Source organism: Oryctolagus cuniculus, chromosome 13, assembly GCF_051225735.1.
Source record: "Oryctolagus cuniculus isolate XC-2025 breed Fujian yellow rabbit chromosome 13, ASM5122573v1, whole genome shotgun sequence".
Taxonomy (NCBI): domain Eukaryota; kingdom Metazoa; phylum Chordata; class Mammalia; order Lagomorpha; family Leporidae; genus Oryctolagus; species Oryctolagus cuniculus.
The window spans coordinates 20780137-20806594 of NC_142879.1; the positions used below are offsets into that span (position 1 = coordinate 20780137).

The window sequence follows — 26458 nt, forward strand, 5'->3', positions numbered from 1 at the left end:
AGCTATAAAGTTGAACCTGTATAAATGTTAGCACAAAACAACCACAACCAAGGGCTTGCAAACAAGCTCTCCAGCAGGGCTCAGAGCAGGGCAGAGCACACAGAGGAAAGCAATCATGAATGTGAAGATACAGCGACGTCGGTCACCCGGGCTGACCACAGACGGGACACAGACAGCAACACGGAATGAGCAGTCGCAGGAGTCATGAGACTGCAGTGAAAGACCTGGCGTCCAAGGTAGAGAAGAATGGGATGGGGCTGAAAAGTGGATCTGAGGGGCCAGCGCTGTGCTGTGGAAGGCTAAGCCTCCACCTGCAGTGCCGGCATCCCATATGGGTGCCAGAATGAGTCCTGGCTGCTCCACTTCAGATCCAGCTCTCTGCTGTGGCCTGGGAAGGCAGCGGAGGGTGGCCCAAGTGCTTGGGCCCCTGTACCAGCTTGGGAGGCTGGAAGAGGCTCCTGGCTCTTGGCTTCGGATTGGCTCAGCTCTGGCTGTTGCGGCCACTTAGGGAGTGAACCAGCGGATGGAAGATTCTCTCTCTCTCTCTCTCTCTCTCTCTCTCTCTTTCTCTCTCTCTCTCTCTCTGTCTCTACCTCTCTCTGTAACTCTCTTTCAAATAAATAAAATAAACCTTTAAAAAAAAGGAAAAGAAAGTAAAAAGACAGTGTGCAGAATGGGGGAAAGCTGGCAGACCACATATCATACCAGGATCTGTAACCCAGAACAAATGAAGCACTCTACAACTCAGCAGAAAAGACAAACAATGCAGCCCCAAAACGGGCAAAGAATGTGCAGGTGCACAGACAGCCAGGAGACCGTGCACAGGATCGTCAGTCACGGGGGAAACAGGTACAAAGCCACAGGGAGCCACTGCTTCACACCAGGGGGTGGCCACTAGGAAAAGAGCCGGTGGGGGATCTGGAGTGCCTGGGTTTGAGTCCTGGTGGCTTAGTCCTTTCTACCCAGGTGGGACGCTTACACTGAATTCCTGGCCTGGCCCTGAAGGTTATGGGCAAGGAGGTGGAGAAGGCGGACCCTCAGGCCCTGCTAGCAGGAGTGCTAAATGGTGCAGCTGCTGTGGAAACCCATTTGGCGGCTCCTCAAGAAGTGAACCATAGAATTGCCGTGTGACCAACAATCCCTCTCGAAGCTGTGTGTCCGGAAGACTTGAGGTCAGGGACTCAACAGCTGAATACGAGTGCTCATAGTAACACTACTCTCATGCCAAAAGGCGGAAGCAACCTAGAGTTCATCAGCGGACGGATGAATAAACAAATGGTGGTTTATATGTACAATGGGGTCTCATTCGGCCATAAAAAGGAACAAAATACTGAAATACTGTCACAAATACATGTGACAGCGTGGAGGGACCTCAATCACTTTGTGCTAAAGTAAAAGAAACCAGATGAAAAATGTTACCTGTTGTATGATTCTTTTTATATGAAATTTCCAGAAGGTGAAGCCAGTGGATCAAGAGGTAGATCGGCAGTTGTGGTGGGGGCAGGGCGGAGGGGAGTCCGAGGGAGACACCTTCGGCATGGGTGCTGGGTTTCATTGTGAGGTGATTGGACGTTTTGGAACTAAGATAGAAATGGTCTTATCACAGCATTTTGAAAAGTTCCTTTTACATGATGTGAATTTCATTCAGTTTTTAATATTCCCGGTTCTTACTATTGTATTGGGATTATGTAAGTGAGCTTATTTTTTTTAAAGGTTTATTTATTTATTTGAAAGGCAAAGTTACAAAGAAAGGGAAGGGGATGGAGATGGAGAGAAAGAGAGAGAGAGAGCGAGCATCCATTGGTTCACTTTCCAAATGGCCGCAATGGCCAGGCCAAAACCAGGAGCCTGGAACTCCACCATATCTCCCACGTGGGTGCAGGGGCCCAAGTATTCAGGCCACCTTGTACTGCTTTCCCAGGTGCATTAGCAGGGAGCCAGACTGGGAGTAAAGTAGCCAGGACTTGAACTGATTCTCATATGGGATGCCAGCATCACAGGCAATGGCTTGGCCTGCTACCCTACAGTGCTGGGCCTGGTAAGTGAATTTCTTTATGTCTTTATTCTAAGGAAACACACACTGAAATTTTTGAGAGAAGGTAAAGGATCATGATGTCTGAAATTTAATCTTAAATAGTTCAGGAAGGCCGGCGCCGTGGCTTACTAGGCTAATCCTCCGCCTAGCGGCGCCGGCACACCGGGTTCTAGTCCTGGTCGGGGCACCGGATTCTGTCCCGGTTGCCCCTCTTCCAGGCCAGCCCTCTGCTGTGGCCCGGGAGTGCAGTGGAGGATGGCCCAGGTGCTTGGGCCCTGCACCCCATGGGAGACCAGGAAAAGCACCTGGCTCCTGGCTCCTGCCATCGGATCAGCGCGGTGCGCCGGCCGCATCACGCTGGCCGCGGCGGCCATTGGAGGGTGAACCAACGGCAAAGGAAGACCTTTCTCTCTGTCTCTCTCTCTCTCACTGTCCACTCTGCCTGTCAAAAAATAAAAAATAAAAATAAATAAATAAATAAATAGTTCAGGAAAAGAGATAGATAAAATTATAAAACAAATGTGGGAAAATGTCAACACCTAGTGAATCTAAAGTTCATGCATAAAAGCGTATTTGTTGGAAAGCTTCTGGAAGTTTGAAATGATTTCAAAATAAAAACTACAGGAAATAAGCACATTTAAAAGAGGCCCAAGAAGAGAGTGAAAAGATAAGCCCAAACTACTAGAAGACATATACTACAAAGGATTGGTATACACAATATATAAAGAATGCCTATACATTAATGAGAGGAAGGTAATCTAATAAAAATGGGCAAAAGGCACGAACAGGCATTTCACAGAGGAAAAACACAATAGGCCAATAAATTGAGAAGAGATGCTCAGTCTTATTAATAATAAGAGAAATAGAAATTATGGTCATAAATGCCATCTTATATCTGCCATGTTGATAGAAAGATACATCTGGCAATCCTAAATCGGGAAGAGGGCTTAGAACAATGGAGCTCCAGATATATTCACGATAGAATTGAAAATGGCGCAGCTGGTTTGTGGCGGGCGTGAGGGGTGTGCAGCCTCCAATTCCTCAGTGCCCTCCATGCACATTCATACAGTGAGGAAAACAGTTGCTCCTGGACACTCTGGATCAAGCACCACAAAGTTCCTAACAGCACGATTTATGCCAGGAAAACTTGGAAACCATGCAAACGCTCAAGAAGTAGATAATGAAGAAACACATTTCTGCACTAACTCTGTATACAAGTGATGAGGAGTGGCGCAGAGCCACAGTATTGGATGACGCCCACCACATAGGGCTGAACAAGAAAGGGAAGCTGAGAAGGAAGCTTACACTACGATGCCATTTAAACAAAATCCAATCATGAAGTCTAGAATCTGCAGATACCGTAAAGAAAAGAGAACCAGCGAAAAGAGAAAATTCAGGGGAGTGGTCACCCTGGGGAAAAGAAAGAGGAAGGGGACATATGATCCTAGAGGGATATTTTGGGGTCTTCAACCAATTTGGCAATGATTCTTTTATGATTCACTTTTTAATCTCTCAGGTGGGACTCCAACTACTCTCTGTAATTCTTTATCCCTTTTCAGATGCATGAGTTATAACAAACTGGCGAAGAGGTTATCAGATTCAAATTTGTTTCTCTCTCCACTTGGACAAATTCCAGCTACCCGGCTTCATATATATCAGTCCCCTTCCAACTCTGCTTACTTCTGAATTGTGGCTTTTGTGAGTCTTACATACAGTCATCATAAAGCTATCATCACAAAGTCCTCCCATCGCTCTGTTGGCTCTTTCTGCAATACCAAGGAGGAACACTGGGGGGTGCTATTTCACCACCTAGGTGCCCCGTTCCGGGCCCCCTCTTGGTCACTTGATGTATGGGAAAGGGCAACAAAGTGGAAATTAAGGGCCTGAAACTCTATTTCCAGCTTTTGTTCTAACACTCTATGTGGTCCCAGGCCAGTCCTCCGTCCTGCCTGTTTCCTGGTCTGTCAGGTGAACTATGGCACCTTCTCCAAGAAGCCCTTCAGACAGGAATGTGCATGAAGAATAATTACCCACAGTAAGCCACGCCTGGGTGTGAACACTGCGTGGTGCCCACGGAATCTTGATGAGTACAGAGGGATTGAAATAAGCTCACCGGTGCCCATGCGGGAGGTGCAGCAGGGCCCTGCTCCCTGGAATGGAGACAAACATCTCTGTCCATAAAGCAAACAGCTTAGCTCAAGGCAGATGGCTACAGTTTCGATGAAAAAGAAAGGAAAACTGAGCGTTTTTTAAACAAATTCATATTTTTCTTGCAAAAGGAGACCACCCCTGCTCATAATTCAGTTACAGGAAAATAAGTAAGCTTACCTTGACTGTCACCTTGAAATTATTACAATCACAATTGTCCTCTTGCTCCTCTGGTCTTTCAAAACCTGGGTTCTATGGCACAGAGAAATCAACGTGTAATCAGCAAGACGAGACACATTGCTCATTAAGCACCCCCAGAGCATGTCTGCTGGGCGGTCAGTGTTTTCACAGGAAGCCTGTGGAATGACATTCCTTGTAAAGATGGCATTTAGCTCCCATTAGCGTGTGTCAAAGGTAAGAATAAAGGGCTTATTAAGCAGTTACTGAGTATGCAATTTGCTCTTCACTTTGCCCCAACCAGAGGTTCAACTCCTACAGGGAAGAAGGGTGTTTTCCACGAGAAGAAACTGTTGCAGAGCTGTTCGTATCAGCTCTGCTAAGGCCTTCGTGTGCAGGGCAGGGCCTACCACACACGGAGCTGGAGTCCTGCAAGGTGGAAGGCTGTGAAACTAGCAGGTGCCTGGTGGCTGAAGGCCTGGAGCGGTCAGCGTGGGAGCAGCATGCGGCTGTCATGTGCCCTGTGGCCAAGGAAGAGGACAGGAGGGGGGGGGCCACAGGGAGTCCTGGCAGTCGGTCCGTGGTCAAGGAAGCAGTGACAGTGGCTATGCAAAGAAGGAGGTGGCTACTGTGACCACGACACTGGCTACACGAGAAAACTCGCCAATGAAGCACAAAGTAAATACATCGAGGACAAAGGACTCACTGTCCGAGAACCGATTCATGAGGGGAGTATTGGATTCTAATTTAGAGCGGTGTGAACTCATGAGTTCTCATTACCTAGGCAGCCGTGTGTATATTGTAAGAAATGCGCCGTTGGGTGATTTTGTTGTGTAGACGTCACAGAGTGCACCTACACAAACTGAGACATCGCCTGGCGATGCTATCTTGTGGGGCCGCCAGCACCTATGCCATCCACGGTCAAAAGCACTACGCGGTGCACGACTCCCTAATCTACACAAATGCAGTGCGCACCAGGACGCAGAGACATCCAGCCCTGTCCACAGCAAGGCCTGGACGTACTGACGCCAACAGGAATGCGTTCGCTGAGGGCCTGGATGCTGGCTTCTCGATACCTCCTGAAGTGGGAGCTGTTCTGGTAAATTCTCAGACCCAGAGAGGGGGTCGTGGGAACCCTGATTTATAGCTGTTCGAACAGAAGCATGGGAGACCCCGAACGTGAGCCTCTTCGATGGCGGGAGGCAGTCTTGTGGGACTGAGCCTCTCAACCCGCGGCACCTGACGCTAACTCGGGCCGACAGCGGCGGCCCAGGAGGGAGCTGCTGGACACACAGCTGGTGTCTGCGGAGTTGAAGCCTTGGTTAATGTGAGGAACAGCCTGTGGGCAGAGACAGATCATAATCAGCCTGCACTCGCTAACTGTCAAGGGCGAGGAGGACGGGGAATATCCACATACTGGCTTGTATAAATATGTCTGCAGGAGTCTGACGCGTCCCATGCTACAGCACTAAGGCATTCAGTCGCAAGGATTCCACTCCCGTGTTATTTTTCATGTTGCTTTGTATTACGGATGATTAAACATCACACTTTTTAAAAAAATATTTATTTATTTGAAAGGCATAGTTACAGAGAGAGAGAGAAATATCTTCCATCTGCTGGTTCACTCCCCAAATGGCTGCAATGGCCAGGGCTGGGCCAGGCCAAAGCTAAGAGCCGGGAGCTTCTTCCAGGTCTCCCCTGTGGGTGCAGGGGCCCAGGTGCCATCCCAGGGGCATTAGCAGGGAGCTGGACTAGAAATGGAGCAGCCGGGACTGGAGCCAGCTCCCATATGGGATTCCGGCATTGCAGGCGGTGACTTAACCTGCTATGCCACAACGCAGGCCCAAGTGTCACGCTTTTTATATAGAAAGTGTGTTAATGATAGTAACAGTTCTTAACTGTGCACAAACAGCACCAATGTGCCATCCCCATTGCTATTCTGCATTGTGTGGTTGAACTCGATCTTTGCATCGTCCTGTGAGGTGTGGCCATTGTCACCCTCGGTTAGGGATGGGTGGACGAAGACAGAGGGAGGTGGGGTCTGTGTTAGCAGAGCTAAGACTGCAGCCCAGGTGGGCAGGCTCTGGGGCCCGTGTTTGGTACCTGTACTCCTTGCTTCCAGATGGAAGTGATGCCTCCTTCTGCACTGATTATCTTCCTACATCCTACATTTAATAAAAAGTTGTTGACTCCTGGGGTGGACGCTTGTGTCACAGCCCTTCTCTCGATGGGCGTCAGTTCACGATGACCTAAGCGCTGTCTGTCAAGGCGTGTCTAAGAGACACAGGGCATGGTGCAGGGACAGAGACCATCAACCTCAGTGGAGGAGAAGGCTCCTCGGTGTGGCTGCGGGGAGCTGAGGAGCTGCCTCCTCCCCAGATGCCGGGCACTGAGTTAAACACAGAGCAGTCGAAGCCACGGGTCTTCACCACCGACATCTTACAACCCAGAGTAAAAGCTCCTCGGCAGGATGCGGTGGAGGTGGCTACAAAGGCAGATGCCTAACCCAGACTAACTGCAGGCATTCGGAGAAATCCCAGCCCAGTGTACAGGGAGCGTCCAGGCTGGCAGAGCAGAAGGGCTGCGATCCTGGGCAGGAATGGGCATGTGGTGCCTGCAGGGAGTGCGGTAACCCCCAGGTGGGGCAGGGGGCTTGGAAGCACTCCCCCACACCCGCAAGGGCCAGGGCCCCCCGAAGACAAGGTGCGCTCATACAAACATGCAGCTCTTGGCACTGCTCCCTACCCTGGGACGCCAGTGCCCCCACTTACCCAGGACAGTGCCAGTTTCCTGCCACTGTCCCAGCACCCCTTCTGCCTAGTGCCCCCTTTCATTCTCACAGGTATCCTGGCTGGGATGGCAATTACATGGCTGCCCCCTCCCAAAGCCCACTTGGTGCAACCTGTTATTGTGAATTACTCTGCCTGCTGCCAGCCACAAATCCTATTGTCTCCTCTCTCCCTCCCTCCCTCCCTCCCTCCCTCCTTCTCTCCCTCCCTCTCTTTCTCTCTCTCTCCCAAGATTTTTAATTAAGGGCCGGCACTGTGGCATAGAGGGTAAAGCTGCCACCTGCAGTGCCTGCATCCATATGAGCACCGTTTCAAATCCCAGGTGTTCCACTTCCAGACCAGCTCTCTGCTATGGCCTGGGAAAGCAGCGGAGGATGGCCCGGGTCCTTGGGCCCCTGCACCCACGTGGGAGACCTGGAGGAAGTTCTAGGCTCCTAGCTTCAGATCGGCCCAGCGGGTGAAGCGCCTCTGGAGACTCTGGCATGCTATGTGGGTGGCGGTCCAAGTCCACTTCCGATGCAGCCTCCTGCTAACGCACCTGGGAAAGCAGTGGAAGACGGCCCAAGCGCTTGGGTCCCGGCCATCCACGTGAGGGGCCCAAATGGAGTTGCAGGCTCCTGGCTTTAACCAGCAGATGGAAGATGGACGACTGATCGCTCTCTGCCTCTCTCTCTCTCTCTCTCTCTCTCTCTCTCTCTCTCTGTAACTCTGCCTTTCAAATAAACAAATCTTAAAACAAAAAAATTCCCCTGGCTTCTGAGCGGCCTTCGTGACCCAGTGAGGACGCACAGGCAGCGCTCCGGAGGACACAGTCCAGTGCTCAAAGCAGCCTCCGTTCTGCGTGTCTTCCTGCTCAGATGAGAAGAGAACACAAAGGCAGGCAACTCCTTCCTTTCCAGGCGCTGACAGGACGGGTACAGACCACTGCGCTTAAGTAATTAAAGTCTATGGTGTTAGACAAGTGTCTCAATAAACACACTTTCACATGGAAATGGAAATGCCTGTTTATATTTACTTCTGGATTTAAAGTTGAGCAGATGTCTCAAGGCCCTTCTGAGAATCAAAATGGCCTAAATAAACCCTTCAGTTCCAAAGAGTTTACGCCATCACAAACTTCCCGCTTAACGCCAGCGCCAATTCAAAATATTGATGCGGTTTTCTTTCAGGTTGACGGAAGCCGTGGCTGAAGGGTTCTGGCCCCACCTGAAGCGTTTTAAGCGTGCTCAGGTTGCCTTTTTCTCCGCGAACTCTTTGCAGGGACCACACAAAAGGGCTTCCTGAATGGGCAGGATTCCTTTAATGAGCCATTGGGAAGAACTTGTAAAATCTTTTTGCAGAGTGTGACATGCTATCTGAATTGCTTCATCAGACTTGAATTATGTTCATGGGAAGTGAAACTGAAGAGTTAAAATTGTATATGTGCAGGTGTAAAAAGTTAAGCTTAAGCTTACAGGTTTAAACCTTGCTGGTACAGCTGTAAAAAAATAAGACAGAGTAGCACCTTGGCAGTAGGGACTCCATTTTGGAGCACTTGAGACTGCATTCTGGGAAAGCACCCCCCACTGTGAGACTCTGGTCTGAAACTATGATCTCAAATAGTCGGACAATAGCAGTGCACTACATCACCCTTGGCAATGCACAAAAACCCCCTAGCATGACTGCTCAAGCTTAAAAGTAGAAAGGTTGCACCTGGGTTACCTGGGCTAATAATAAAGATGTGATTTGTCTGTGTCTTACATTAATGTCAAGTCCTAATTGCTAATTGTAATATTGTAACTGGTATTGTCAAGATTATGATAAATATTAATTTCAATTAGGTTTTAGGTTATGTTGACCCCAGTAACCATATACTCTTTTGATTTTATGTACTCTCTTTTGATTTTAGCAACTGTGTATAGCAACCGTGCATAGCAACCGTGTATTCCCCCCTTCCCGGTTTTGTGGTTTTTGCCTTTATAAACCCTAACCTTTGGTTATTCGGGGCTGCTCTGTTCATGTATGATCAGACAGCCCCAGCATGCTGGATAATCAATAAAGCTTCCCCTTGCTGTTTGCATAAGAGATGTCTCTTGGTGACGTTTTTCGGGCAGTCGACCCTAACATTTGGAGGCCCCAGCGAGATCTGACTGCTGCCTGCGGACGTCTCCAACAGATATCTCTCGGGGTAAGTGCAGGCGCCTATTTGTGTTGTCGGCCGGCTTATTTGTGGTTTGTGTCTCTTCATTCTGGATTTTGGTAGTTTGTGAGCGCTCTAGGGTTTTGGGAACTGTGCTGGTGTAGTAGCTGCTGGGACAGGGCGTGAGCCCTTCCTGGCTGTGGCCGGCAGACGTGCCCGGGGGCCACAGGCTACGGCCCTGAGGGACGCCTCAGGAGGACAAAGGAAGGCTGGGGACGCCCAGATACTTCCGACGGGGCAGGCGTGGAGTCTGCATTCCCAGCACAGACGGGGTGGCCGGTAAGGCCTTCTTATTATTAGTCTTTTGTAGTTGTAAGGTGCTTTGTTGGTTGTCTTGTTGTTTGTTGATTGTATTCTCTTGTCATTTAGCATTGTATGGGGTGCTGTGATGGCTCCCGTTTGGTAGATTTGGAATCTGCATTTGTATTGCCAGCATGGTCGCGTGACTCTGAAGTGGTTCTGGAGTCTGCATTTGTAGGTTCTGAAGTGGTTCCGGAGCTTGCATTTGTATTACCGGCATGGGCACAGGGCTCTGAGGCGGTTCCAGAGTCTGTGTTTGTATTGCCAGCATCGTCGTGACCAGTAGTTTATCTCAGTTCCTCTACGGACACTTTGTGTGGTTGTTGTGTGCTGATTCTCTACACTGTTTGTCTGTTCGTGTACATTGTGTTGTCTGCTAACATGGGCCAGACTGTGTCTACACCTTTGTCTCTAACTTTGAATCATTGGTAGTAGGTAAGCGACCGGGCACATAACCTCTCTTTGTCAGTCAAGAAGGTAAAGTGACAGTCTTTCTGTGCCTCTGAATGGCCAGCTCTCGGAGTGGATTGGCCCCCCGGAGGGCTCTCCATTTACCACTCATTCGCCAAGTGAAAGAGGCCGTTCTCTTGCCTGGCCGTCAAGGGCACTCAGACCGGGATTTTGAGAAGACATCGGAGGTCAGTATTCCTTCCCTCAAGCGGGACCGGATCTGTGGAAGTGACCGTTGAGTGCCCGGCACCCCACAGCTCTCCGAGAACGCGGAGTCCCCCCGGCCACGGCTTAGCTACGGCCGAAACTCCAGAGGGATTGTAAGGAACGGGAGGGAAATTAGGAAGGGCAGTTGGCTGAGAGCCTGGAGACCCCCTGAGCTCGCTTTGGCTTCCCGGCGGCCGGACTGCGACCCGAGGACCAGGTCTCTCTCTCGGAGGGACGCCTGGTCACGCTGCCTACTGCTACGCGAGCAGGGCTTAGCTTCGGTCGAGGCTAATATTGGCCCTCCAGGTAAACTCAGACAACTAGGTAGTGGGTAACCTTGAGTGATAGGAGATTTCAAACCCCACTCAGCCCCCAGACATGAGGAGCTTCATTGCTTTCTGCCTTCCTCCTCCTCCCGGGGGGGGGGGGGGGGGGCTCCCTCCCCCACTCTTTTGCTCTCCTCATCTCCATTCCTATACCACTGGCGAGGAGAAAGGGAGAGGGAAATTCTCTCCACCTGGGGAAAAGCTGTTACCTGTTACCTGTTAACCCTTTCCAACCGGGTAAAAAGTTTTCCGTCTTTGCAGCTTATGGTAGCTCTGGTGCGTCTTAAAAGTTTTTTGTAAACTATTACTGTTGCTAAGCTTTGATTGCCTGAGGACTAAATCTGGAAAAGAGCTAAAGTTAACTATCTGTTGTAATTGAGTGTCTGCAGTAGTCCTAATTAATCTGGCTTTGGTTAAATTATAGAAGGTTCCCAACACCCCACGGCTAGTCCTGCCAGGCCCCGGTGTGTGCAGTCTTCCCTGTAAATGGGGGACCACAGCCTTTCTCTGCACTCCAAATATCTCTAGGCAGAGCCCCCACCCCAGGGCTGCTTCTTTTTCCTCTCCTGGAGGAATTTCCAATTCAATACCACTGCTGACCTTACCTAAGGGAGCCAGAACCTTAAGCCATTAACCCTTTCCAAGCTGATGGGTTATTCTCTTTGCAGCTAATAAAAACCTAAACAATGGGTTCATATGCTGATAATCAGCTCTTTTCTGTGCTGCTGTCCCTGACTCATCTGAGAGCGTTCACCTGTCTTGAAGGTTTCGCGTTTTTCTATTGCCATTATGAGTCTTGATTGGAAAAACTACAGCGCAAAGTTTGTTTACATTGTTTATCTGTTTTTAATGTCTAAGTAATTACCCAACTGATCAGAAATGTACTAATTTTGGCTAAATGGTTTGACTCTCTGACAGCTTAAATTCTAAACCGAGTCTTCCAACTTTGGGCTTCCAGTCGGATCCCTGGAACTCTCAAAGAATGAGACTCTAAATTTGTTAAAGTAACAGCTGCTTGGGTCAATTCAAATTATATAAAATATATTAAAATGTTATAAATGGTGTCAGACCTATACTGTATTTATGTTTTTGCTTTCCAGCTAAAGTGGTCTTATAAAAATAAGAGTAAATTCTGTGTATACAAGCCTTTATGTTGTTAACTAAAGTAAGCCAATGCAGATTGGTTCAGAAAATTGAGGTAATGCAAACACCCTTCGGTTTGCTCAGTGGCTTGCTTGCTCAGTTTTACATGTCTTTGATATGCTTTAAACTTGTTTCTCTTAATGAGGAAGATCTTTTCAAAGTTGTAAACATACACTAGTGTTTGCTGTCCAGGAGGTGTTATCCTCATATTACTTAAAAACATAAAAATGTAATTTTAACTTCTATTTCAGATAATGGTGTGGTATTCATTAATAACTCAGTGTCTTAAGACATCTAGGCATCAGTGCTAAGTAAAACTTGGGAAAATATATATACTTTTAACATCTCAAATTTGATAAAAAAAAAAAAAAACTGTTTGAGTTTGTTAACATGTATTCTCATAGGTTGTCCATACATGACAATTCAAGGCTATGTAAAAGAAACTACGGGTATAAAGTTTCAAAAGGTGTAAACAAGTCATAAAAAGTTTTAAAATGTTTACAATTTTAAAATATTGTTTACAGAGTTAAGTGCTAATGCCAAAATTACACTGACCTAAAGTTAAAGTCTAATCTTCTGTTATAACAATGGGGTTTAAAAAAAAAAAAAAAAGTGTACTAATGTTAGTAAATATCTAAAAATGGTCTAAATCATAAATCTTAAAATCTGTTTCTGCAAAAACTGTAACGTCTGTTTTAACAGTGTCTGCTTATTCGGTTACTCTGCCATTTCTAGAGTTAGGTCCTGTAAGCTCTTTTTTTTTTGACTCTGTTAAATAATCCTAAATTATGTAAACTCTTATATACAGGTTTTTTTTATTATTTCTGGTTTATTCGACAACAAGAGACATAAAATTCATGTTAATCCATTGTGTACTCTACTGTCTCTGTTAAGTTATGGTTATGTGGCAGATGCTAGAAAACTGGGTTCCAGAAACCCAAGAAAGCTCTCGTGTCTACAGGCTACACGGTAAATACCCGGAAGCCAAAGGATGGCAGAGACCTCTGCCACAATTTCTCCTCTAAGTCAGGCTACACAGTATACACTGGTTAAACTGCCAGTTAAATCTAAAAGCCCAGAAAGTCAGGCTAGAGACCCAACTTGCTGCCTCACTTCTCCTCTTTTCTCTTCCAGAAGGGAAGTTACTACTGTTCTGCAGGACTCTCCACTGTGACGTACGGTTTGATCCCCAGACCTTATTTAAGGGATGACTGACCTTTTCTGTAATAATGCCTGGCCATAGTATAGGGCCCCAAACAACATAAAAAAAAAAGGGGGGGGGGGTTAAACTACTAGATCAATTTTTCAGTGTACGCGTTAAATGGGCAGAACTCCCCTTTTAAACCAAACTAAAAAAAATAGATAAAAAGTTAAACTGAGGACCTCAAAGTATGCAAGCAGGTCACCACAGTTGATCTTACCTAAAGGGTCATAGTTCTCCTCATGGGCAGGAAAATACTAAGTGTCAGAATTTGCCCATGACCATAATTTTTCTAGCTCACCCTAATATTAAAAAATCTCCAAAAATCAGGGTTGGGTTGGGCACCCCCCTTGACTGGCATCATAGAGGCTGCCTCCATGGTCCACTTTATTAGAGACCAGTGGAATGAGGAGCAAGCTAGCAGCAGGAGCAATGTATGGATGGGCAACAGGCCAATCAATGGCTGCTTTACACCGTGATCTGCCGTCAAGGAGACCCAGCAAGGCCAGTGCACCCCAAACCTGTGCACCTGTTGCTGATATAAGGAGCCAGGGCGTTGGGCAAGCAGCTGTCATAACAGCAAATGCCTTCTGTCGGCCCTGCCAAGAGCACAGCCACTGGACACGGAACTGCCCTGGGTGTCGAAGGACTCCTGGTTCAGAACCGCAGACCCTGTGGCCCTGAGCCAAAAAGCCTTTGGCTCTGCCCAGCCTCTGCCCAGCTTCCAGCTCCAGCCACTGCTACTGGGGATGGCTTAGGGTCAGTAAAATGTAAGTTGCCTATTTCTATCAGCCTCCTATTTAACTCTCCTAGTCCAGCCATGTAATGCGAGTCAACAGGGTGCCTCCCTTAAAGGAGATTTGCATCTCTTAACAATTTTCTTAACAGCACCCCATGGATAGGTCTGGGCCTCACACACCCTGCCAGGCCTTAAAAGTCTATCCAATAGTATTAAACTTAAAAAGCCCTCCCTGCCAGTTCCAGGGGAAAGTGGTCCCCTCCACTCCTGTACTGAGACTATAGATGCTTCTCTTTACACCGTGTGTTTTTAATGCCCTTATTTGTTTTGTCTCTAACAGACTAAAAGCTGCTAACTCCAAATGGTCATCAGGCAAGACTTCCAGCCCATTCCACTGGACTACCTGAGCAGCCCTCTGGACCGAGCAGTACAGTCTTTCCAAGGCCACTGTTGCACACCATAAGACAGGTAGCAAGAGGAAATACCCAAATCCCCCTCGACGCCCACATGCCAGCTTCGAAGAAGTTACAGAAAACAGAACTCCATCCATAATCCCAAAGAAGAATTTTGGGTATTACCTCTTGAGGGGAAAATATTAGGCAGAAAGTCAGTTATGAGCTTATGTGTGTGTGACATAAAGGCCTAATGTGTCCAGCATATGCATCTACATCTCAGTCATCCTAACAATGTTTCACGGGCAGCCTGGCCTTTGCATCCTGCCCTGCCCCCTTCTACCTGATAACCTGCCAGGTGGAGATGCCCGCCCCTTCTGCCTGACAAATCTTCCACAATCTCCCAGATGCAGCCCAGTATCTGCATTTCAGTATTACAGAACAGGCGGGGGTTAAATCTCATTTTCATGGGGGTGGGTTATGCGTGGCCCTAAAGAAAAAATGTTGTTTTTATGCTGACTGAACCGGGGTGGTTAGAAACTCCATGGCCAAACTCAAAAAAACGACTGGAAAAATGGCAACGGGAAAGGAAAACTCAACAGGGATGGTTTGAGTCATGGTTCTGCCGGTCCCCGTGGCTTACTACTCTACTGTCAGCCCTAACAGGACCCTTAATTGTTCTATTCCTAATTGTAACCATAGGACCTTGTGTGTTAAATAGACTCATCACCTTCGTGCGGAAACAAGTTAAAAATGTTAAACACATGGTCATAAGACAACAATATGTCACATTAAAAGATACAAAAACAAATCTCTAAGATTAGAGATCCTCACAACAAGGAGTGGGGAATGAAGAGTTAAAATTGTATATGTGCAGGTGTAAAAAGTTAAGCTTAAGCTTACAGGTTTAAACCTTGCTGGTACAGCTGTAAAAAAATAAGACAGAGTAGCACCTTGGCAGTAGGGACTCCATTTTGGAGCACTTGAGACTGCATTCTGGGAAAGCACCCCCCACTGTGAGACTCTGGTCTGAAACTATGATCTCAAATAGTCGGACAATAGCAGTGCACTACATCACCCTTGGCAATGCACAAAAACCCCCTAGCATGACTGCTCAAGCTTAAAAGTAGAAAGGTTGCACCTGGGTTACCTGGGCTAATAATAAAGATGTGATTTGTCTGTGTCTTACATTAATGTCAAGTCCTAATTGCTAATTGTAATATTGTAACTGGTATTGTCAAGATTATGATAAATATTAATTTCAATTAGGTTTTAGGTTATGTTGACCCCAGTAACCATATACTCTTTTGATTTTATGTACTCTCTTTTGATTTTAGCAACTGTGTATAGCAACCGTGCATAGCAACCGTGTATTCCCCCCTTCCCGGTTTTGTGGTTTTTGCCTTTATAAACCCTAACCTTTGGTTATTCGGGGCTGCTCTGTTCATGTATGATCAGACAGCCCCAGCATGCTGGATAATCAATAAAGCTTCCCCTTGCTGTTTGCATAAGAGATGTCTCTTGGTGACGTTTTTCGGGCAGTCGACCCTAACAAAACCACATCGCGCGGTGCTCATTGGGGGCTGTATGTGTTTAAACGCTGCAGGTTGTTTATGAAGCCGCACGGAGGGCCCCCAAAAACCTCATAAAAACCACACGCAGATTCTGAAAGCTTTTGCATTAAAAAAAACCTTATCCTTTCATTTCATTTTGCATAGTTTTTCAGGCCCCTTGTAGGAGCAAGTTGGCCCATCATCCCTAGAACTGTCCTGTAGATTTGGCAGGTGAGAGAGGGGGCTGAGGGAGAGATCTCGGGCCCAGGGCCACTTAAGGGCCAAGACAAAGACAGTGAGCCGGGAAAGAACCCGTCAGCAGCGCAGAACCAAGAACCCAGGGAGGCCGGCGCAACGGCTCACTAGGCTAATCCTCCGCCTTGCGGCGCCGGCACACCAGGTTCTAGTCCCGGTCGGGGTGCCGGTTCTGTCCCGGTTGCCCCTCTTCCAGGCCAGCTCTCTGCTGTGGCCAGGGGGTGCAGTGGAGGATGGCCCAGGTGCTTGGGCCCTGCACCCCATGGGAGACCAGGATAAGTACCTGGCTCCTGCCATCGGATCAGCGCGGTGCGCCGGCCGCGGCGGCCAATGGAGGGTGAACCAACGGCAAAGGAAGACCTTTCTCTCTGTCTCTCTCTCTCACTGTCCACTCTGCCTGTCAAAAATAAAAAAATAATAATAATAAAAAAGAACCCAGGGAGCACAGAGCTGCTGGAATCTAAGGAGGCGGGTGTCTCTGAACAAGGCAGGGCGGAGGTCAGAGGCTGAGGCAGAGTCGCCAGAGCTGGCGCCGGAGTTTGGGACCGAGCACCCACTCGGGAGTGACCCACTCCCGTCACTCCACACCCGGCTTCACCTTAATCTGTGTGGGTTTACATCTGCTACGGAGAGCCCCTGAGGCACACGAGGAGCCTGGGGGGCAGGGGCTGTCCCCCTCCCAGGCCTCAGCCTCAAACCCGTGACCCTTGTGATCCACTAGGGCGGCCCCGTGGAAGCCAGGCCTAGCGTGGGAGAAGGGGAGGGAGGGAACTGGCTGTGTATATTCCACGCTTCCTGTGGACCTCGGCAGAACCAGCCCGGGCCTGCGCGAGTGTACCAGGGCACCTCAGGCAGCACTGGGGAAATGGGATTCAAGAGAAGCGCGTAAACGTGCAAAAGGTTTTTGAACCCCATGCGTGGTCTTTGCAACACATGCATTTCTCACAAGCCCTCATAGGCATGGATTTCTATTTTTTTACACTGAAACAAGCAGCATATCTTTTAATTTCATTTTCTACAAACTGAAGCGCCGGTGTGGATTACCAGTGCTGGACAGAACAGGATGGGGTGGAGGGCGTGATACTGCGGGGAGCGGGGGGCAGCTCTCGGGGAGGGACCTGTTACCCCAGGTGCTCTGGGAGAACACGGAGATCACTTCCCCAAACAGACCCTGCACTGAAATGATCTCCCTGGGGCCAGCACTGTGGTGTAGCCGGTAAAGCTGCCGCCCGAGTGCCTGCATCCCATATGGACACTGGTTCTAGTCCCGGCTGCTCCACTTCTGATCCAGCTCCCTGCTAATGCGCCTGGGAAAGCAACGGAAGATGGCCCAAGTCCCAGGGCCCCTGCACCCACGTGGGAGACCTAGAAGAAGCTCCTGGCTCCTGGCTTAGGATCGGCACAGCTCCAGCCATTGTGGCCAATTGGGGAGTGAACCAGCAGGTGGAAGACCCCCCCCCCATGCCTCTCCTTCTCTCTCTGTGTAACTCTTTCAAATAAATTTTAAAAAAATCTTTGAAATTATTTCCCTGAGGAGCTGGCATTGTGGCATAGTGGGTAAAGCTGCCGCCCAAGCACTGGCATTCCATGTGGGCACTGGTTCTAGTCTCGGCTGTTCCACTTCTGATCCAGCTCCCTGCTAATGTGCCTGGGAAAGCAGCAGAGGATGGCCCAAGTGCTTGGTCCCCTCACCCACATGGGTGACCTGGTGGCTTCAGCATGGCCCTACCCCAGCTGTTGCAGCCATTTGGGGAATGAACTAGCGGATGAAACATCTGTGTGTGTTGGCGGGGGGGGGGGGGGGGGTTGGGGGTTTCCTCCTCTCTCTATAACTCTGCCTTTTTTTTTTTTTTTTTTTTTGACAGGCAGAGTGGACAGTGAGAGAGAAAAAGGTCTTCCTTTACCGTTGGTTCACCCTCCAATGGCCACCGTGGCCGGCGTGCTGCGGCCAGCACACCGCACTGATCCAAAGGCAGGAGCCAGGTGCTTCTCCTGGTCTCCCATGGGGTGCAGGGCCCAAGCACTTGGGCCATCCTCCACTGCACTCCCTGGCCACAGCAGAGAGCTGGCCTGGAAGAGGGGCAACCAGGACAGAACCGGCGCCCTGACCGGGACTAGAACCCGGTGTGCCGGCGCCGCAAGGTGGAGGATTAGCCTAGTGAGCCACGGAGCCGGCCAACTCTGCCTTTCAAATACATAAAAAATAAACAAAAGAAGAAGGAAATGATCTCGTTCGGGTGTGAGTTGGGCACAGCAGTTAAGATGCCCCTTGGGACTCCTGTACCCACTCCAGAGAGCCTGGGTTTGGGTCTTGGCCCCTCTCCCAACCGCAGCTCCCTGCTGGCCTGCACCCTGGGAAGCAGCGGTGATGGCGCAGGTAGTTGAGTCTCTGCCAACCAAGTGCGAGACCCAGACTGAGCTCCTGGCTTCCGCCTGGCCCCGCCCTGACGGTAGCAGGTATTTGGGGAGTAAACCTGTCTTGCAAGCAGATAAAATAAATGCAGACTTTAAGGACGATCCCCGCGAGCCTAGGATCCTGCCGGTCTGACAGTATACAGCAGCTTGCGGTTTCTCAACCCACAGCAAAAGTGCTACTTCCTACTTTTAAGATGTGAAAGCATTCATGCATTAGGATTGTACATACTTTTTTGAGTTCCTTGCTTTTTTCTGCAGAGAGTCTGATATTTCCTTTCAAAACGATACTAAGCTCTGGATGGTGGGAAACAAAGAACAGGCCATGAGAACGCGCACGCGCTCGCCGGTCAACCCCAGGGGGCTTTGGTGGGAGGAGGAACGGTCCCAGCGCCCTCGGAGTAGAGCAAGCCTTTGTCCAGAATGGCAGGAGGCTTTGTGATGCTTTTCCCAAAACAGGGAAGCGGCAATACTGGGGCCTTCAAAAAATTCACAGAAAACATGAAAAGCCTCCGCGTGGATCTCACACTTCGCGGGCACCAGAATCAACTCATCTTTGAATTCCATTTTCCCACAAGCTTTTTGAAGTGCCCCAGTGTTGCACGGTCTCCGAGAGGAATACCAGTGCTGGCTGCTCCTCTGGACAGCTCTGTCCAGTCCAGTCATTGTCCCCTGGAGCCAGCTGGAGGCCCTATGTGTCCCCGCCTGTCCACCTAGGGCAGGGGGATTTGGGGATTTTTTTCCCAGCTGTATCTAAGGGAGCACCCCGCAGAGGGAAGGACAGGCTTCCACTGAAAGACTTGAACACCCAGGGAACGGCCAGGGCGGCACAGTGCCGGCCATGAGCAGAGGACGGAGTCCTTAGACCACTGAGCGGGAGCCCGGGGCTGGGGCAGGCTGAGCACAGCTTTTAGTGGAGGGGTTTGAATAAGCTTACCAAGTTAAACATACGTGGGAGTCCTGAAATAAAGTTAAGTCAATCTGTGTTCACCCCGTGCCAAGACAAGGATGAGAGAGAAGCCCCGCCCCACCCCACCCCCACCCCACCCCGCCACGCCACTGAGCAGGTGTTCCACATAGCGGTTAAGACACGGCTCAAGACACCAGCGTCCCACATCCAAGTGCCTGCTGTGAGTCCCTGCTCCACTTCTGATCCAGCTTGGGCTGCTGTGCACCCTGGGAGCTACTCGGCTCCCTGCCACCCACATGGGAGACCTGGACTCAGCTCCTGGCCCAGCCGCAGCTGGTGCAGGCGTCTGGGGAGTGAATAGTAAAGACCTTTCTGTCTGCCTGCCTTTCAAATAAATAAATAATTTTTTAAAAAGAGAGCTCTCACCCACATAATACTCAGCCCACAGGTCTAGAACTCCCTGTCCCACTGCCCCCACCCCCACAACCTCACCCCAGGTGTTTCTGTGAAACGGCCAAGGCTGAATCTCCACAGGACACACACACACACACATACAATTAGTTCCATTTCAAACCCTTCTAACGACTCCAGAGGCCGTGGGATTCTTCCAATGAACAAATTCACAAGTCTGGTTCTGACCCAGCCTGGAGACCTGGCTGGGTTTTCGGCTTGCTCTCATTGGCCGGTTACAACACAAATGAGTGTCACTGGGCAGGACTGAATCAGAGCTCCCTGTCTCACCTGGTGGCCTGTAGCCAGCTGGCCCCAGGGGCACTCAGTCAGGAGCAGCCAAGCTTACAACCTGAAGGACCGATTGTCCCCTAGCCCTGACGCAGATGCACCTGCGTGGAGGCCGTGTGCAGGAACCACAACAGCTTGGTCTTGCAGCCTTGGCCTGCAGTGCTGAGCAGTTTTGGAATCCAGCACTAAATTTCCCCTCAAGGGCCCATCTAATTTCTTGAGCTCCTTTCCAAGGCAAGAGACAGAGAGAGGCCCGGGGCTAGCACAGGGCTCTGAACACATGCTACACTGAGGACCGCCATCCAGCCCGAGGACCCCCAGGCTCACCGTCCTGCCCGGGGGCCAGGGGGGCCCATCCCCTAACCGTGCTGCCTTCTTCAGATGAGGCCAGTGTGCCCGACCCCTGGGGAGTGCACCCAGCACCCACGCTTTCTCCAATACAGTGCAGGGGAATTTTCAGAGGGTCGCAGGCACTTGCATGATTCCAGCTTCATGAAGTTGTTCGCTGTTGTAAATCATAAGTGCTCCACAACATAAGGCGTGCATTCCCATAAGAAAAATGAGGAGGGAAGTGCAGAGAGCAAACTTGAGGCAGTCCTGGCTCAGCCCTCAGTTCTGCGGCTTTGATGCAGCGGGCGTCACTGGATTCCTGCTGGGCGCCTGCCCCGAAGGCCGCAGCACTGCCAGGCCCCATGTATGTCAGGAGGGCAGCTGACGGAGAAGGGGTCCAGGAGCTGAGAGTCTTTCTTAATAGGCATGGCATCATTCAGACTGAAGGAAATGATGGCCAAAGTTGTTGGCGGGGACAAGCCAGGGGCCAAGACCTCAGAGGCGACCCCGAGTCTGTCCACAGGAACTTTTGGTTTAAGGAGCCAGCGTGTTTGCTTCTAGTGAGTAGCAGGACGTGCACGTGGACCCATGCTCCCCACCACTTCCCACCGGGCCGTGTCCCTGGGGTGAACACAGACGTGGGGTTACAGATTCCTCGTGCTGCCCAGGGACCTGCTTCGCAGGCTCTGTGAACAAGCAGGCCACACGGCCACTTCCCAGGTCGGCCTGAGCAGCCCGGAAAATGCACCCACCACGGAGGACAAGGTCTCAGCGGGTGGGGAGCGGCCGTTTGATGGTGCCGCTGGTGAGCGTACCTTCGCTGTCGTCACTGTCCGGGGACTCCTCGAGCTTCACGGGTCTGTTCGGGACAGGTGAGGCACAGGGAGCGGAGGCCAACAATTGCAGTACCTTTTTTTCGTACACTTTTCTGGTGGAAGCTGCGGAGGCACACGGGGAACAAACGAAATTGCTTTTGAATGTGGCCCTGGTGGGTTCAAGGTCTCCCTTCATTCTCATCCCTTCCATCAGGGGTTAATCATGGCTTTTGAAATGAGGTGGACCCCACAGTGACCGGGGCCACTCCTTCCCCTCCACTGTGGCTTAGCTGCAGAGACAGGCCTTGGAGGCCAGACGGGCAAGATTGTGTTCTACCTCCTGGGAACACAGACAAGAGATACCCAAACAGTGCATGCTAGAAACAAAACAAAAAACCAGGCCAGGATAACCGAGAGAGCAACCGGGTTTCTGCGGTTGAAAGGGCCAGTCCCATGCTCACTCATCTGTTAAGCGGGCTCCGGGAATACTTACGGCTTCTCCCCCTCCGGGTTCTCTGCTTGCTCCCCCCGCCCCCGCCCACACTACGGTACCAGTTGTTACTGCACGCGTTCTGTTATCGCATGCGTTCTTGAGACAGTGCCTTTGGCGGTGGCGCGTGAGCACTGAACAGCCAGCCGCTGGTGTCGTGTGCCGGACACATACGTAGGATGGGGCCGGGTGAAAATCCAAGCTCCTCCAGTCGGTTCTGCAATTCACAGTCGCTCAGACACCTCACGTCCACCATGGTGACAGAAGTCGGGCCTCTTGTCCGACAGCGGAATCCTTGAAATAGGAAAACATTAAATTCATGCAGACAGCCTGACAAATAAGAAGTGAAACTACTAGCCCAGAAAAGTGTTTACGATCCATCTTCCCTGTTCACAAGCAATAAAGCACAAATCTCCACTTCCTGCTTTATTTTTTTTTTTTTCCTGCAGTAAAGCCTGGCTCGGGTTCATTGGCTGCGCGCACACCTTTGGATGGCTGTCACTTTCCCCAGTGTCCTTGGGGTTCAGGCTTCTCTGCTCAGCTAATGAGAGAAAAATCTTGCAGACAGATGAGCAAATATTTCCATTGCCGCTCAGGAACTCTGAGTAAGATTTGAGCTCTGAGACAACGAGAAGTTAATTAAATATGAAGGAGCTGAGAGATTTTTCTCGCGAGTTAAATGAACGTTATTTATCCCTGCCCTCCTTTTGATGATAGTACAGAGAGTCCCGAGCTGTTGGTTATTGCGAACACTAGTAGTTTTCACACTTGCAATTTCACTCTGAGCATAACGAGATGGTACTTTTTAATTAGCCACCAGCAGACTTTGTAATTGCTGAATTGGCATTTGGAAAAAAAAAATCAGCGACTCATTCTCTGGCACACAAATTGATTTATAGAGATTTGTGCAAGTCTTGAAGGGGCTCTCCGAACTGGCGCTGCCTCCAATTCAGATTGAGTCACCATTGACCCTTGCATTTCCAAAACGGACCCCTGCACTTCCTTAAAAGCCCAACACACGGTCATTTGTCAAACCTCGTAACGGATTTTAATGTCGGAGTTTATTTATTATCCCTCGGTTCGATCGTGCTTCAAGGTTTTTTAAGAAAATGACTGCGAGGTAAGTACCCAGTATGGGAGAGTCCGGACCAATTTTAAGTAATGACTTTGCTTTCATTGGTGATCGGTCAGCTTCCGATTAGGGAGAACGTCCCTGCGCGGCGTGCGTGACACACAGGGTGGTCTGCCCACGCCCAGTGCGCTCTCCACTCCAGAGCGGTGGGCGAGGAGTCGCATTCTCGCACACTCTCGGCACTCAGCGAACGTTGGCTTCTCCTTTTCTGTGTCTGGGAGCTGCATTAGCACCTTTAGGTCACTAGGAAAAACCTAATTCTGGGGAGAAAAGGACAAAGCCCTTCAGCACCTCAGGTTTTTTTTTTAACTGGAAGCCGGCTCAGGCAGATCCTGTGACATTTGTTCTCAGAACAGCTGTCTGTTGTTTCGCCAGCTTCCCAAAAATAACCTCCAAAAGAGCCCTCATCAATTTCAAGTGACACTAGACAATGGCCCAGAGGGAACCCACATATGGAAGACAATATTCAAATGGAATCCAACTGGGTGATTAATCCACTTACCCCTTCACATGGCTGTCTAAAGTCTACGCAGCTGGGTTAGTCACTAAACTGGGGTGAGTGTCACCCTAGGGTTTCCACTAGCAACCAGTCCCCCTCTGCTTGTCAGATATTATGGCAGTCATAATCCTGACAGTGTGACATCAGCAAGGCCCTTAGCAACAGATCCGTGCCAACATAATTTAACTTCAGCACAAACACAAGGAGGCGCCGGTGGGCCTCATCGGTGGACTGCCGTAATGAAGTCAAGAGAGGTGGAGTTACCAGCCCAAGGGCTGCCCAGAGACTGGGGAGAAAAAGAACTCAAACTCAAGAGTCCAGGGCGCCCGGGGAAACACCCACAGGGGATGATGGGCAGTTTGGCCGTGTGCTCTAGGGAGACCAGGGAAGTGGAAGAAACTGATATGAATTCACTAAGGATTCTCATGTAAGGAGAAAGAGAGAGAGAGAGAGAGAGAGAGAGAGAGAGAGAGAGAGAGAGAGAGATGCTGGCATTGTGGCACAGTGGGTTAAGCTGCAGCCTGCAACGCCAGCACCCCATGTGAGCGCTAGAGTCCTGGCTGCTCCACTTCCAGTCCAGGTCCCTGCTAATGTGCCTGGGAAAGTAACAGAAGAAGGCCCAAGTGCTTGGGCCCCTGCACCCACGTGGGAGAACCAGACAGAGTTCTGGGCTCCTGGCTTCAGCCTGGCCCAGCCCTGGCTGTTGCATCCATTTAAGGAGTGAACCAATGGGTGGGAGGTTGATCTCTCCCTCTCTCTCTTTCAAATGAATAAATAAATCTAAAGAAAGGAAAAGAAAAAGAACCAGGACAGGGTGAGATAAATAGCATGCTGCAGAAGCACAGTGGTCTGGGCCCTCCTCGCACACCCGGGCACCCCTGTCACCCACTCTGCACAAGGCCGTTGTTGCTGCTTTTATTTTGCATAAGGCAAGATCCGTCAGACTCCTAACTCGTGCCTCTCAAGAAAGACTGCTGGGATTTAAAAACAGGCAAGACAAAATGTAACCGGAGAAAATGCAATGGCTTGATTAAATGCGGGGACAGAGGGAACTGTCTGAAACGGCTGAAGGGGGCAGCAGTAGAGCCGGCCTGCCCGCTTCCCAGCTGGGTGGGGAAGGATAAGGTAAGTGACGAACCCCATTGGGTCCTCCTCTTCAGCAATGGAAATCGCTGGTACCTTCCCTATAGGGCACTCCCAACAAGCCAATAGGTTATTTTTAAATTTTTATTTATTTATATATTAAGATTTATAAATTTATTTGCAGTTACAGAGAGAGGAAGACACACACACACACACACACACACAGATCTTCCATCCACTGGTTCACACCCCCAAATGGCTGCAACGGCCAGAGCTGGGCCAATCTGAAGCCAGGAGCCAGGAGCTTCTTCTAGGTTTCCCATGTGGGTGCAGGGGCCCAAGGACTGGGGCCATCTTCTACTGCTTTCCCAGGCCACAGCAGAGAGCTGGATCGTCCATAGGGAATGCCGGCACTAAAGGCTGGGGCTTTAACCCGCTAAGCCACCTCGGCAGCACTATGTAAATATTTTCCATTATTCCAACTCTTCCTGGGCCTACCCTCAGAATGTCTGTTGCTGAGGAGGCCCCACCCCTTTTACATTCGCCCTTTGGAGATCCTGCACGGTTGGGAAGACTCCAAGGGCTCCCAGGCTGTGGCTCCCGCTCTGAACAGAGCACCAGTTTCCAAACACGCAACCCAAACGTTTACCAACACCCAGACTTTGGATTCTCCAAACAAAGACTTGGAAAATTGACACATTTGTCTCCATCAAAGAAAATAAATGATAGGCTTGGGTTATTAGGATGCAGAAGCATTTTGTTTACATTTCCCAGAATTGCTTTCGACAGAACAGCAGCCAGCAGGTGGAACCACTTCCATTTCAACAGTCAGGCTACGAGGAAGAAACCGGCATTTCTAGAATACCTGCTCGGACAGATCTCTGGGGTTTAAGTCAAGCCAGATTCAGAAAGGATGACAGCCGGTGTTCAACCACCATGGCGGCTGAGCCCCTCCTCCGTGTGGAGCGATTCTCTAGGGCCACAGGGTCGTCGTGAGGCTGCGGCCGCGTCACTCCTCAGAACTCCCGTACTCGCAGCATCCTGAAATACAGGTCCCAGTGTTTGCAGTCTCCCCCTGTGTTCTGTCTGCGCAGTCCTGGGCCTTAGCTTGGTTTTGTTTGCTTATTCCCCCATTTTATTCCATCTCTTGAAGGGGGCGAGTTTTCGTTGCCAATCACCCAGGTATTCAATGTGTTGCGCCTCTTAGTCTCAACCTCGAGAGCTTCCTCCTCTCATTAAAACGTGGATCCAATTTCTCTTCCCTTAATGCCACCCGCTGTTATTAAACCGAAATAACGGAAATAGTAAAAGCCAGATGTCACTTCAGTCTCAGGTTGGCTGTGGGCACAATTTCCTCTCAAGTTCAGTCTTGCTAGTTACCAGCCCCAGCCTTCAGAAGAAGGCACAATTTAAATGTAAATGCAATTCACAAAGGGGAGCACAGCGCAGATTTGCAGTTTCAATTGCCAGTAAGCTTTTGCAAGGGGGAAATCTACTCAAGCGAAGATCAGCAGCTGTCAGTCTGAAGCCTGCGACTCTCCCCACTCCAGGTAACCTGCCTCTCCCAGAGCCACCTGACGCCAAGTCGCAGCTGGACCGTTCAAAGGAAGAGGCCAACGAATGAGCCACTGAGGCATTGCCCCAGATCTTACAGCTGATGGAGGTGGGGTGGGGGCTGGGTTTCCTGGAGCTCCGCCAATTGCCCTGATTGTTGAGGGCAGGTGATCATTAGCTGACCCACGTCTTTCAGCAGGTACTCGGGAGCTCTCCCACGGGACAGGATTTCCGCTTGACCTAAATCAGGGGGAGGCGGCGGACGCAAGGATGCGAAAGCTGCAGTCCGTCTTTCAAGAGAAAAGCAAGGGAAGGCAAGGAGGTGTCAGCAGAGTTGCCGCAGGAGCGCAGAGTGCAGAGCCCCACAGGGCCAAAGCCTCATCTCAGCCCGGAGCTTCCAGGCTGAGCGAGAGTTTGCGCTATTGCTAGGGGCGGGGGAAGAACATTCTAGGAGTGAGGTGATGGACAAAGGGGCATGAGTCTGCTTGCTCGGGCTGCAGCCAGCTGGTGAAGGAGTTCATGGGCCCTGGCCAGGAGCTTCTTCCAGGTCTCCCATGTGGGTGCAGGGGCCCAAGGACTTGGGCCACCTTCCACTGCTTTC

General features: G+C 50.1%; 1 protein-coding gene and 1 long non-coding RNA gene across 7 annotated transcripts in view; one reads left to right on the forward strand and one right to left on the reverse strand.

Moving 5' to 3' along the window:
* Nucleotides 1-21970, reverse strand: part of LEMD1 (LEM domain containing 1) — a 35688-nt gene extending 13718 nt beyond the window's left edge. Inside the window, exons 1-4 of the mRNA XM_070055183.2 lie at nucleotides 21764-21970; nucleotides 21100-21222; nucleotides 18536-18600; nucleotides 4364-4435 (exon numbers count right to left, since the gene is read on the reverse strand). Coding sequence (XP_069911284.2) covers nucleotides 4364-4435; nucleotides 18536-18600; nucleotides 21100-21222; nucleotides 21764-21845 — 342 coding nt within the window. The 5' untranslated portion in view covers nucleotides 21846-21970. The remainder of the gene's footprint in view (nucleotides 1-4363; nucleotides 4436-18535; nucleotides 18601-21099; nucleotides 21223-21763) is intronic.
* Nucleotides 8165-15594, forward strand: LOC138844929 (uncharacterized). 6 transcript variants are annotated; one of them, XR_016219561.1, is made up of 3 exons: nucleotides 8520-11373; nucleotides 12886-12926; nucleotides 14032-15594. It is a non-coding gene; the product is annotated as an uncharacterized LOC138844929 (long non-coding RNA). The 6 variants fall into 6 exon arrangements; XR_016219563.1 differs by having other exon boundaries at nucleotides 8520-10884; XR_016219560.1 differs by having other exon boundaries at nucleotides 8165-13722.
* Nucleotides 21971-26458: the final 4488 nt, after the last annotated feature.